The sequence below is a fragment of the Phocoena phocoena genome, chromosome 2, assembly GCF_963924675.1.
Source record: "Phocoena phocoena chromosome 2, mPhoPho1.1, whole genome shotgun sequence".
In the NCBI taxonomy this organism is placed as follows: Eukaryota; Metazoa; Chordata; class Mammalia; order Artiodactyla; family Phocoenidae; genus Phocoena; species Phocoena phocoena.
In genome coordinates, this window is record NC_089220.1 from 140,304,748 (window position 1) to 140,319,079 (window position 14,332).

The 14,332-nt window shown below is 36.5% G+C and overlaps 1 protein-coding gene across 4 annotated transcripts in view; it reads right to left on the reverse strand.

The window, feature by feature from the left end:
* The window catches only part of SEC11A (SEC11 homolog A, signal peptidase complex subunit), a 56,518-nt gene that overhangs the window by 17,275 nt on the left and 24,911 nt on the right, over positions 1-14,332 (reverse strand). The window contains exons 2-3 of one of the 4 annotated variants that reach the window (XM_065870951.1): positions 5,459-5,568; positions 300-449 (exon numbers count right to left, since the gene is read on the reverse strand). In XM_065870951.1, the coding sequence (XP_065727023.1) occupies positions 300-449; positions 5,459-5,568 (260 nt within the window). Of the gene's footprint in view, positions 1-299; positions 450-5,458; positions 5,569-14,332 lie in introns of those variants that run through there. The other 3 variants (XM_065870952.1, XM_065870953.1, XM_065870954.1) reach the window with 3 other exon arrangements.

The window sequence follows — 14,332 nt, forward strand, 5'->3', positions numbered from 1 at the left end:
ATCAACCTTTATGTCATGTTTTTTCTGGGGCTATATACAAACAGGGTTACTGATCTGGTTGGGAAGTGGAAGGGAACCAAGAAAACCCTCCAGAAAAGCCTTCAGGGAAAAATGAATTACTAAATAAGTATTTAGTCTTCCAAATGTTCACCAAACCTTCAGACATTCATAAAAATGGACTGGAAGAAGGACCTAGGAGTTCCCCACTCTTTCTTAATCTTTAGGCTATCAAAATTAAATGCTGCAAACACTAAAACATAAAAATGTTTTAAAATAGAGAAGATATAGTTTGCACATACTTTTCATGAATCTTCAAGACTCGGTGAACTATAGGAATCTCTCTTCCTTCTATCCTAAAAACAACAATTTCTCCCACTCGTATGGGATCTTCAACTCGATTTGTTAGAAAGAGAAGATCTCCTCTATGAAATGCAGGTTCCATGCTGCCACTGGGAGGGAAAGAAGAATATAATAGCAAAAGAAAGCCTGAGATTAAATTTACTTTCAAAGTTAGATATGCAACAAACAATTAGAAGTATCACCTTTGGAATATACTTAATATCTTAACAAATATATCAACGTAAAATGTGTATTGTCCTCCAAATATGGTTTCCTCAGACTAGTTATACTACAGGTTTCCTTTAGTTAATAGCCTTCATAACTAGTTCCATTTCAACCATTACTATTCAAAGGAGCTTAAATTTTGAAAAGGGCAATGTTACTAATTCTTTAACCTTTTAAAATTTCAAGTGACAAACAATATAAAAGAGTGAACTTTATAATCACTGTCCTTATTCTCACTTCATCTGAAAATGCTAAAGATATTCAGATGAGAACTGGATCATCTTTTCCTGACATTTATAAAGATACAGACCAAGATGACCTTATGGTTTCAACCCAACAAGAAGGAAAAACAGCTCAAGTCAAAGAACAGTCAGCGACAGAGATAATGCTTGTGCTATCAATTTATTTATTTAAAAAAGAGAAACAAGAAACAAAATCAAGGACAAGAGCAGAGATTTTTGCCTAAGAATTTCAGAAACAAGCAAAGAATTCAATTCCATGGTAATTACTGATGACAAACTTCTAGAGTGTCTTCTTACCTTTCACCTGTTCTACCTTATACCAAGTTCTTCAAAGGTCCTAAGATATTTGCACTAACTAATGAAACTTTTCTTTCTATAAAGAAGTAGCCCATCAGTATTGTTTTCAGAAACTCAAGCTCCAGTTTTCATTAACAATAAATTTAGTAAGAAAAAATAGAAGACAAGGAATAAAATTCAATACAGCAAAAATGACAAAGTCCAAACACTTCTGTTTAAAGACTCTGGTCCCTCTACATACATAAGGGAATATGGCAGTGGTTCCCAAACTTTGGTGCACACAAGAATCACCTGGGAAACTTAAAAATCCCCACGCTCAGGTCATATCTCAAACCACTTAAATCAGAATGTCTGTGGATGAGAGAAGCAGGCCTCAGTATTCTGTAAAGATCCCAAGTGATTCTAATATGAGCAAAATTCGGGAACCACTAGAAATATGAATTTTCAGTACATGTTTATTCTTAAAAGTTTTGTTTAGGTTCCTCTTGGGGCAACGAGTTCCCTTTCTCAGAAGGTGTTCAGACAAAAGATAGAACATGTGTTTGGTGAAAATATTACAGAAGGTATTCTAGACATGAAATTTTCAAGTTTTTATTTTGGCTCTTTTTTAAAATCAGTGACATCCTTTGTTCAAATAAAACCTTGCTTGAAAATGATATAAATGAAACAGATAAAAGCTGAGTTGTTCTGGGTGAATGACTCATCTTTATCGAGCACTTATTATATGCAGAGTGCCAATTTTAAGAGGTTTTTTTTTTTAAAGCTATCTTCAGAACAACTCTATGATGTAGGTACTATTATTATCCCAACTTTATAGATAAGGAGACTGAGGCTTAGAATGGCCTAGAGTTGTAAATTAAAAAAATGATAAAGGTAAGATTTGAACCAAGGAGGTTCACTCTCACTGTGCTAAACTGCTTCTGAGATACTCTAGAATTTTAGCAGGGAGTATCATTATCATATTTGCATTTAAGAAACATCACTTCAGAAACTACAGAGTACATAGAAGACATTCAAATATTTATTGAATTGATGAGTAAACTGGAAAAGATGAGAAGGTAAATTGGGAGACCAGTTGTCCAGGCTATTACTTACAAGTGAATACTTGGTAATTATTAAAAGTGTTATTAAAAACATGGACACTGGAGAATGATAAGGGGAAAAGATTGAGAAAAGGATACACATACAGAATTACCTCAATTATGTAAGAAATAATATACATGAAAAAAGAGACTAAAATGTTAATAGTGATTATATCCCAGAACTATGGGTGACTTAGTTTCATCTAGATTTTTTTTGTGATTTCAACATTTCATATAATGAAAGTATATTAATTTTTTTCTGATTATAAAAGCATTTTTTTTAAAGGTTGTTACAACAGCCCAGGCAGGAAATGAGGGCTTGAAATAGAATAACAGCAGGGAGGACAGCTAAAAAAGGGTAGAACAGAGAGAGGGATAATAACAAATTCGATGGCCAACTGGCTATGACAGAAGAGGGGATCAAGAATGACTCCTAGGTTTTTAACACTGGCAACTGAGCAGATGGCCGTGATAGTCACAGAAGTAGGAGGAAGAAGAACAGGTTTTTGGGAAAAAGAGATGAATTTTACTTTTATTAGGTGGAGTTTCAAATGCCTGGTCAACATCCAGATAGAGATGTTAGTGTAGGATGAAAACAAGAGTGTAGTTTCAGGGAATAAAGTTGGATTAGAAAAAAAAAAAAAGATTTAAAAATTCAGATACAGGGCTTCCCTGGTGGCACAGTGGTTGAGAGTCTGCCTGCCGATGCAGGGGACACGGGTTCATGCCCTGGTCCGGGAAGATGCCACATGCCGTGGAGCAGCTAGGCCCGTGAGCCATGGCCGCTGAGCCTGCGCGTCCGGAGCCTGTGCTCCGCAACGGGAGAGGCCACAACAGTGAGATGCCCAGGTACCGCAAAAAAAAAAAAAAAAAAAATTCAGATACAGATGGCAATTGAAAACAGATAAAAGCATGTGGTAAGAGGATCATTAAAGAAATAACCAGGGGAAACTTTAAAAAAATTAAATAAATTATTGATAAACATCTTACTGTTATCTGATTAAACTATACTTTTAAATTTAATACATCAATCATGATCAATTTTATAAGAAGTTATATATAAATAATTTATATATATATTAAACTGGGGAATTCCCTGGTGGTCCACCAATTAGGACTCCGCACTTCAACTGCAGGGGGCCCGGGTTCGATCCCTGGTGGGGGAACTAAGATCCCGCAAGCTGTGCGGCTTGGCCATAAATAAATAAAAATAAAAATAAATTAAACTGACTTCAGCTTCACAAAGGGGGAAAAAAATCAGTTTTCAATGTTCCCTGAAACTTCAGTTAATAAAATATAATAAAGTATTTTTGTCTTTATCCCCAGTGGTTTCACAAAAGTCCTAAAAGTGGATTCTCAGTCGGCCTGAGTCCTCTGAGGCACATTTGGTTCCAGGTAAAAACTATATTCCTTGAAGTTTTATGAAATCACATAAATAACACCCAATCACATAAATTACCTTTCTCTAATGACTACTCCCTCCAGTCTTGATCAGATTCTCTTCTAATATGACCTGGTCTCTTTTCATTTTTTTCTTTATTCCACACCAGCAATCAGAAAAGTTTAGTATAAAAATAACCTAGCTACCAAATAACTTATCCAAACACTCCTTTTAAGCCCCAACTGATATTTTCAGGACCACCAAAATGTTCCACAGGTGCTTAGTGTAATCTCCTCTTCACTCCATCATTCCCAGTTTAAAGGTCATTAGATTGTACTTAAACATCTCCACTGAACAGAACTCACTCTGAAATAATTCCAGAAGAATCTCCAAAAGAAGCCTCCCTGGGCCTTCTCTCTACAGCTTTTCCCTACAGTGCCAGTTAGTGTGGTTTCTCCTTCTGTTAGTGTTTGAACACTTCACAAATTGAAGCTCTCCACTGAGTTCAAGACTGGGAACTTAGGGCCACATAATTTTAAAACTGGAAAAGTCTTCTGACATCATCTAGGTCTAGCCTTCATTTTATAGATGAGGAAACTATGGTTCAGTCTATAAATGACTTGCCCAAGTCTGTAGTTTGACAATGAAAAAGCTAGAGACCCAAGTCTCTATACCCCTAGAATAGTACATTAAATGTTTTCCCAGGTAATAAACTCCAGACATGTCATTGGATCTCTAAAATCACAGTTGCATTTGATTACTAATAAATTCAGACCAAGGGTATGGGTATGAGTAAGGGAGGAGTAAGATACTGGACACCCAGTGCTTCCAACCACTTGTTGCTGGAAGTATATCCTAGTATGACAATAAAAGCGTCAAGTTCATCTTGTTAAGAATAATGTACTATTATCTAGACTTTAGGTAATGTTAATGATTCAATTTATTTTATAGTTATACTCCATTATCTCCAGAAAAGACTTGAGACAGCTTACATAATTAAGCCCCAAATAAGACAGAACTACAATGATTCAATTAAATCACCAAGTGGTAATTCTCCAAAAATGAATTGCTAAATTAGGTTTTTAAATCCCTAAGAGTACAAGTACAAGGATAGGGAAGGAAGACAGTGGAGGAAAAAAAGTCAGTACTATTTGTCACTTTAAGAGATGGCATTGGGGCTTCCCTGGTGGCGCAGTGGTTGAGAGTCCGCCTGCCAATGCAGGGGACACGGGTTCGTGCCCCGGTCCGGGAAGATCCCACATGCCGCGGAGTGGCTGGGCCCGTGAGCCATGGCCGCTGAGCGTTCGCGTCCAGAGCCTGTGCTCCGCAACGGGAGAGGCCAAAACAGTGAGAGGCCCGTGTACCACAAAAAAAAAAAAAAAAAAAAAGAGATGGCATTAATATACTCAGAATTCCTGAAGTCTATTTAGAAGTGATATTTAAAGGTCAGCAGGAAACATGGAAATAATTAGTGATGCTTCTATACTGACACTGAAAACATGCTGTAGAAAAATTCTTAATTTGTAAAGATGATATATAATCTTGTAAATCTTGTAAATTAAATTTCCTGATATTCCAAAGTAAAGAATGTAAGAAGACAGAAGGATTTCAGGAAAATAAAGTATACTGAAATACTTTCTTAACGGATGTGCCAAAAATAAAGCTCACATAAACATTTCATAGAAAAGTCATGAGCCCTTTGGGATCTGAATGGAAAGTGCCTAACAAGGTTTAGAATTTCTCACAAGTGAGAAAAACTAACAAATTTTCTTCCAGGCCCTCTTCTGGGAAAGAGTAGTGTCTAAAGGTATGATATATCAGTTATTAAACATTTCAATTTTTCTCCCAAGTAATGTCATGCAATTCCATGCCTTGAAAAGAAAAACTGTTACCTGAGCACCACTACAATTGGACTTTCACTTCCAGTTATGACCATTAACCCCTTCCAGATCATTAGTGCCGAGGAGACAATCATTCCAAAATTTAGGACTTGATAATAGAGCTGTAAGAACAAGAGAAGATATCAGATCCATAATTATCCTCGCCTAGGAAAGCACTGAGTAGTATCAATTTTAAAGTTTTAAGTAGTACTATTAGGGCACCTGAAGTTCTAAGAAACTCTTTAAAATACTGTAATAATTACACCATCAGCATCCCAGAACATCCCCACCCACTCACCCAAAGAACCCTGCTGTTTTGTTTGTTAAAACAAATTACATTTATATAACTTTTTTCCAGAACTTTTCACATAAATTATTTTACTTGGGCTTCACGACCATTCAGCTTAAATTCAATCACATACATGACACATACCAGCCAACAGCAACATACCTCTGCTTCTAAACTCTAATACTTACTTTTCTACAATATTTATCTCTTGATAATTATGGGCTATTCAATGACATTTAACTTGACCCCTCATCTTACAGCTGAGGAAACTTAGTCTCAGAAAGGAAATGACTTATCAAAGTCATACAGCTTGTCAGTCACATAGTTAGGACTTGAAGGCCACAGTTAGGACTTGAAGGCCAGCCTTATGTCCTACAAAATTTACACTGCTCAACAAATTGTAAAATTCTATGACTTAAATAAGCAAAGGTATTTCAAGTGAGGGAAACATATGAGCTAATTGTGTTGGACTAATGCTGGATAATGAATAAAAGTAAAGAGGATGACTGGACACCATGGCAGATAGTTCAGGAGAGGAAAAGATGGTGCTGGAGAGCAGTGACAGAAATCTGAAAAAGCATATTAAGCTCAGATTATGAAGACTCCTGAATGTACGAACGAAAATGTGAACTTATAAAGACAGTCATAAAATACTTTAAAGTGAAAAAACAGAAGTTTCAAAAATATGTCCAGTGTTAAGTTCACTTTCGTTGTTTTAAAAAATATATGTGCTGGGACTTCCCTGGCAGTGCAGTGATTAAGACTCCATGCTTCCACTGCAGGAGGCGCAGGTCACGGGTTCGATCCCTGGTAGGGGACTAAGATCCTGCATGCCGTGTGGTGCGGCAAAAAAAAGAAATTATTTACATATATATATATATATATATATACATGCACACACACATATATATATGAGCATATGGGCATTCTACAAGACAACTGTTACAGTCTTCAAAAATTCAATGTCACGAAAATAAAGGTGGGGTACTGGACTAAAGAGACGTAATAACCAAATGTAACGCATAAACTCTGGTTAGATCTTGGTTCAAAAGAACAAAATGCATATAAGAAAAAACCCTAACTATAAAAGACATTTTGGGGTCAATTGGGGAAACTCAAATTATGACTTAAATGATACTAGGAAATTAGTGTTAATTTTCTTACATATGATAATGGTATTGTGGTATGTAGGACACTGTCACTCGTAAGAGATGCATGCTTAGCAATAATTAGCTAGTAGTAGTAGTTAAGGGTGAACTGTCCTATCTGCAATTTGTTTCAAAGGATTCAGAAAAAATTATATATATATACATATATATATATATACACACACACATACACATAAGTACATACAAAGCAAATATGGAAAAATGTTAAAAACTGTTAAACCTGTGATAGCTTACAGGTGTTTGCTGTACTATTCTTTCAAGCTTTCTTTTTTTTTAGCTTTATTGAGGTATAACTGACAAAATTGTTAAGATATTCAATATTTATAGTACAATGTGATGATTTGATATACCTTGTGAAAGAATTCCCCCAAGTTAATTAACACATTCATCACCTCACGTATTTATCTTTTTTTTTCCTTGGGGGTGGGGGTGATACCTTTCAATTTTTCTTATTTTTTAAAGCATAGACAAAACTGGAAGAAAATAAACTGGTTACACCTGGGGTTACAATACCAGGCAATTTTGTTTCATTTGTTTATCCACATTTTCTTTTCTCCTTTTTAAATTAATTTTTATTTTTATCAAAAGATTACATAGAGTCAAGAGATATATTTTTTTTAAAAAACCCTGCATATCCTGGCCATGGCAGGCCACCCCCAGCAATCATTTTCATCTCTTTTAGCTATTTTACCCTCATGCTTCTAAAAATTAATTGCTTCTCTTTTCATAAATTTGGAACATCATCTATAAACTATTTATTATGATGAGGATTTTAGCTCTCATACCACTTTCTACTTTTTCCCCTGCAATTAACCTGTTTTTCCTGCATACTCTAAAAAAAGGTTTCAGGTTGCATATTATAATAAACGTATAGTTAATCTCTGGATGCACACACAAGAAACCGGGGACAATGGCTGCCTTTGGAAAGAGGAACTGGAACTCAAGGTGGAAGGAAAATTCTTTCCAATATACATGCGCACGTTTTTTAAGTTCTTACTAAATGCAAGTATCACCTATTCAAAAATAAGTTGTTTAGGTTTTTTCTCTTAAGTCCATGTTAATGGCCAGAACATACTTCCAACGAAGTATGACATATTCTATCAACATAACATCATGCACAAAGAAGAAAGAAAATACGGACATTTTCTTACGGACACTTAGAAATACCTGCTGTTCTTTGAGTAATATAATAATATGACTATACAGGTGTGATTTGAAACCTAGTTTGACACTCCCATTTATGGTGAGAAAACTGAGGCACAGAGAAGCTAAGTGATGCACTCATGGCTGCACAGCTCTTGGCAGGCAGAGTAGCAACTAAAACTTAGGTCTCCTAAATTCCATCTCAAGACGGTAGCTTTTTTGTTTTTTTAATAGATCTTTATTGGAGTATAATTGCTTCACAATACTGTTAGTTTCTGTTGCACAACAAAGCAAATCAGCCATATGCATACACATGTCTCCACATCCCCTCCCTCTCATCCTCCCTATCCCACCCCTCTAGCTAACTGCAAAGCAGGAAGCCGATTTCCCTCTGCTATGCTGCTGCTTCCCACCAGATAACTACTTTACATTCTGTAGTGTATATATGTCGATGCTACTCTCACTTCGCGTCAGCTTCGCCCTCTCACCCCATGTCCTCCAGTCCATTTTCTATGTCTACCTCTTTATTCCTGCCCTGCAACTAGGTTCATCGGTACCTTTTTTTTTTTTTAGATTCCATATATATTTGTTAGCATATGGGATCTCTTTTCTCTTTCTGACTTACTTCACTCTGTATGACAGACTCTAGGTCCATCCACCTAACTACAAATGACTCAATAACTTTTTATGGCTGAGTAATATTCCACTGCATATATGTACAACATCTTTATCCAGTCATCTGTCAATGGACATTTATATTGCTTCCATGTCCTGGCTATTGTTAACACTGCCTCAATGAACACTGTGGTACATATCTTCTTCTGAATTATGGTTTTCTCAGGATATATTCCCAGTAGTGGGATTGCTGGGTCATATGGTAGTTCTACTTTTAGTTTTTTAAGGAAACTCCATACTGTTTTTCATAGTGGTTGTATCAATTTACATCCCTACCAACAGTGCAAGAGGGTTCCCTTTTCACCACACCCTTTCCATCATTTATTGTTTCTAGATTTTTTGATAATGGCCATTCTGGCCGGTGTGAGGTGATACCTCATTGTAGTTTTGATTTGCATTTCTCTAATAATTAGTGATGTTGAGCATCTTTTCATATGCCTCTTGGTCATCTGTATGTCTTTCTTGGTGAACCGTCTATTGAGGTCTTCCGCCCATTCTTTAACTGGATTGTTTTTTTGATATTGTGTTCCATGAGCTGTTTGTGTATTTCTGAGATTAATCCTTTGTCCGTTGTTTCATTTGCAAGTATTTTCTCTCATTCTGAGGGTTCTCTTTTTTGTCTTGTGTATGGTTTCCTTTGCTGTGCAAAAGCTTATAAGTTTAATTAAGTCCCATTTGTTTGTTTTTATTTCCGTTACTCTAGGAGGTGGGTCAAAAAAGATCTTGCTGTGGTTTGTGTCAAAGAGTGTTTTTCCTATGTTTTCCTCTAAGAGTTTTATAGTGCCTGGTCTTACATTTAAGTCCTTAATCCATTTGGAGTTTATTTTTGTGTACGGTGTTAGGGAGTGTTCTCATTTCATTCTTTTACGTGCAGCTGTCCAGATTTCCCAGCACCACTTATTGAAGAGGCTATCTTTTCTCCACAGTATGTTTTTGCCTCTTTTGTCGTAAATTAGGTGCCCATATGTGCACAGGTTTATCTGGGCATTCTATCTTGTACCACTGATCTATATTTGTTTTTGTGCCAGTACCATACTGCCTTGATTACTGTAGCTTTGTGGTATAGTTTGAAGTTGGGCAGCCTGATTCCTCCCCCTGCAATTTCCTTTCTCAAGAATGCTTTGGCTTCTCAGGGTCTTTTGTGTTTCCATACGAATTGTAAAATATTTTGTTCTAATTCTGTGAAGAATGCCATTGGTAGTTTGATAGGGATTGCACTGAATCTGTAGATTGCCTTGGATAGTATAGTCATTTTCACAATATTGATTCTTCCAATCCAAGAACATGGTCTATTTCTCCATCTGTTTATGTCATCTTTGATTTCTTTCATCAGTGTCTTATAGTTTTCTGAGTATAAGTCTTTCGCCTCCTTAGGCAGGTTTATTCTCCAGGTATTTTATTCTTTTTCTTGCAATGGTAAATGGGAATGTGTCCTTAATTTCTCTCATTTTTCATTGTTGGTGTATAAGAATGCCAGAGATTTCTGTGCATTAATTTTGTATCCTGCAACCTTACCAAATTCACTGATTAACTCTAGGAGTTTTCTGGTGGCATCTTTAGGATTTTCTACGTATAGTATCATGTCATCGGCAAACAGAGGCAGTTTTACTTATTTTCCAGTTTGTATTCCTTTTATTTCTTTTTCTTCTCTGATTGCCGTGGCTAAGACTTACAAAACTGTTGAATAAGAGTGGTGAGAGTGGACATCCTTGAATTGTTCCAGATCTTAGTGGAAATGCTTTCAGTTTTTCACCATTGAGTATGATGCTTGCTGTGGGTTTGTCATATATGGCTTTTATTATGTTGAGGTAGGTTCCCTCTTTGCCCACTTTCTGGAGAGTTTTTATCATAAATGGGTGTTGAATTTTGTCAAAAGCTTTTTCTGCATCTATTGAGATGATCATATGGTTTTTATCCTTCAGTTCGTTAATGTGGTGTATCACATTGATTGATTTGCATATATTGAAGAATCCTTGCATCCCTGGGATAAATCCCACTTGATCATGGTGTATGACCCTTTTAATGTGCTGTTAGGTTCTGTTTGCTAGTATTTTGTTCAGGATTTTTGCATCTATGTTCACCAGGGATATTGGTCTATAATTTTCTTTTTTTGTGATATCTTTTTCTGGTTTTGGTATCAGGGTGATGGTGGCTTCGTAGAATGAATTTGGGAGTGTCTCTCCCTCTGCAATTTTTTGAAAGAGTTTGAGAAGTATCAGTGTTAGGTCTTTTCTAAATATTTGATAGAATTCGCCTGTGAAGCCATCTGATCCTGGCCTTTTGTCTGTTGGAAGATTTTTAATTATGGTTTCAATTTCATTACTTGTGATAGGTCTGTTTATATTTTCTAATTCTTCCTGGTTCAGTCTTGGAAAGTTGTACCTTTCCAAAAATTTGTCCGTTTCTTCGTGGTTGTCCATTTTATTGGCATATAGTTGTTTGTAGTAGCCTCTTATAAGTCTTTGTATTTCTGTAATGTCAGCTGTGATTTCTCCTTTTTCATTTCTAATTTTATTGATTTGTGTCCTCTCCCTTTTTTTCTAGACGAGTCTAAGGGTTTATCAATTTTGTTTATCTCCTCAAAGAACCAGCTTTTAGTTTTATTGGTTTTTGCTATTGTTATCTTCATTTCTATTTCATTTATTTCTGCTCTGATCTTTATGATTTCTTTCCTTCTACTGACTTTGGGTTTTCTCTGTTCTTCTTTCCCCAGTTATTTTAAGGGTAGGGTTTACTTGAGATTTTTCTTATTTCTTGAGGTGAGGTTGTATTGCTATAAACTTCCCTCTTAGAACTCCTTTTGCTGGGTCCCACAGGTTTTGGGTCATTGTGTTTTCGTTGTCATTTGTTTCTATGTATTTTTTAATTTCTTCTTTGATTTCTTCAGCGATCTCTTGGCTATTTAGTAGCACACTGTTTAGCCTCCATGTATTTGTGTTTTTTACAGTTTTTTTCCTGTAATTGATTTCCAATCTCATAGTGTTGTGGTCAGAAAAGATGCTTGATATTATTTCAATTTTCTTAAATTTACTGAGGCTTGATTTGTGACCCAAGATGTGATCTATCCTGGAGAATGTTCCATGTGCACTTGAAAAGAAAGTGTATTCTGCCACTTTTGGGTGGAATGTCCTATAAATATCAATTAGATCTGGTCTATTGTGTCATTTAAAGCTTGTGTTTCCTTATTCATTTTCTGTTTGGATGATCTGTCCATTGGTGTAACTGGGGTGCTAAAATCCACTACTATTATTGTGTTACTGTCTATTTCTCCTTTCACAGTTGTTAGCATTTGCCTGATGTATTGAGGTGCTCCTATGTTGGCTGCATAAACATTTATGCTTGTTATATCTTCTTCTTAGATTGATCCTTTGATTATTACGTAGTATCCCTCCTTATCTCTTGTAACTGTCTTTAATTTAAAGTCTATTTTATCTGATATGAGTATTGGTACTCCAGCTTTCTTTTGATTTCCATTTGCATGGAATATCTTTTTCCATCCCTTCACTTTCAGTCTGTATGTGTCCCTAGGTCTGAAGTGGGTATCTTGCAGACAGCATATATATGGGCCTTGTTTTCGTATCCATTCAGCTAGTCTGTGTCTTTTGGTTGGGGCATTTAATCCATTTGCATTCAAGGTTATTGTCAATATGAATGTTCCTATTTCCATTTTCTTAATTGTTTTCGGTTTGTTTTTGTGGGTCCTCTTCTTCTCTTGTGTTTCCCGCTTAGAGAAGTTTCTTCAGCATTTGTTGCAAAGCTGATTTGCTGGTGCTGAATTCTCTTAGCTTCTGCTTGTCTGAAAAGCTTTTGACTCTTCCATCGAATCTGAATGACATCCTTGCTGGGTAGAGTAATCTTGGTTGTAGGTTTTTCTATTTCATCAGTTTAAGTATATCCTGCCACTCCCTTCTTTTTTTTAAAAAAAACTTTTATTTATATACTTATTTTTGAAATTTATTTAAGTTCTTTCTTTATACAGAAGGTTATTATTAGTTATCCATTTTACACATATTAGTGTATATGTGTCAATCCCGATCTCCCAATTCATCACACCACCACCACCCCCTGCCACTTTCCCCCCTTGATGTCACCCCCTGCCACTTTCCCCCCTTGGTGTCCATACGTTTTTTCTCTACATCTGTGTCTCAATCTCTGCCCTGAAAACCAGTTCATCTGTACCATTTCTCTAGGTTCCACATATATGCATTAATATACGATATTTGTTTTTCTCTTTCTGACTTACTTCACTCTGTATGACAGTCTCTAGATTCATCCACATCTTTACAAATGACCCAAATCCTTTCCTTTTTATGGCTGAGTAAAATTCCATTGTATATATGTACCGGCTCTTCTCTTTTTTTTTTTTTTTTTTGTGGTTCACGGGCCTCTCACTGTTGTGGCCTCTCCCGTTGCGGAACACAGGCTCCAGACGCACAGGCTCAGCAGCCATGGCTCACAGGCCCAGCCGCTCTGCGGCATGTGGGATCTTCCCGGACCGGGGCACGAACCCGTGTCCCCTGCATTGACAGGCGGACTCTCAACCACTGCACCACCAGGGAAGACCTGTACAGCATCTTCTTTATCCATTCGTCTGCCAATGGGTATTTAGGTTGCTTCCACTTCCTGGCTACTGTAAATAGTGCTGCAGTGAACACTGCGGTGCATGTGTCTTTTTCAATTATGGTTTCCTCTGGGTATATGCCCAGTAGTGTAATTGCTGAGCCAAATGGTAATTCTATTTTTAGTTTTCTAAGGAACCTCCACACTGTTCTCCATAGTGGCTGTATCAATATACATTCCCACCAACAGTGCAAGAGGGTTCCCTTTTCTCCACACCCTCTCCAGCATTTGTTGTTTGTAGATTTTCTGATGATGCCCATTCTAACTGGTGTGAGGTGATACCTCATTGTAGTTTTGATGTGCATTTCTCTAATAATTAGTGATGTTGAGCAGCTTTTCATGTGCTTCTTGGCCATCTGTATGTCTTCTTTGGAGAAATGTCTATTTAGGTCTTCTGCCCATTTCTGGATTTTTTTTTTCTTTTAATATTGAGCTGCATGAGCTGTTTATATATTTTGGAGATTAATTCTTTCTCCGTTGATTTGTTTGCAAATGTTTTCTCCCATTCTGAGGGTTGTTTTTTCGTCTTGTTTGTAGTTTCCTTTGCTGTGCAAAAGCTTGTAAGTTTCATTAGGTCCAATTTGTTTACTTTTCTTTTTATTTCCATTACTCTAGGAGGTGAATCAAAAAAGACCTTGCTGTGATGTACGTCAAAGAGTGTGTTCCTATGTTTTCCTCTAAGAGTTTTATAGTGTCTGGTCTTACACTTAGGTCTCTAACCCACTTTAAGTTTATTTTGTGTATGGTATTAGGGAGTGTTCTAATTTCTTTTACATGTAGCTGTCCAGTTTTCCCAGCACCACTTATTGAAGAGACTGTCTTTTCTCCATTGTATATCCTTGCCTCCTTTGTCATAGATTAGTTGACGACAGGTGGCTGGGTTTATCCCTGGGCTTTCTATCCTGTTCCATTAATCTATATTCCTGTTTTTGTGCCAGTACCATATTGTCTTGATTACTGTAGCTTTGTAGTATAGTCTGAAGTCAGGGA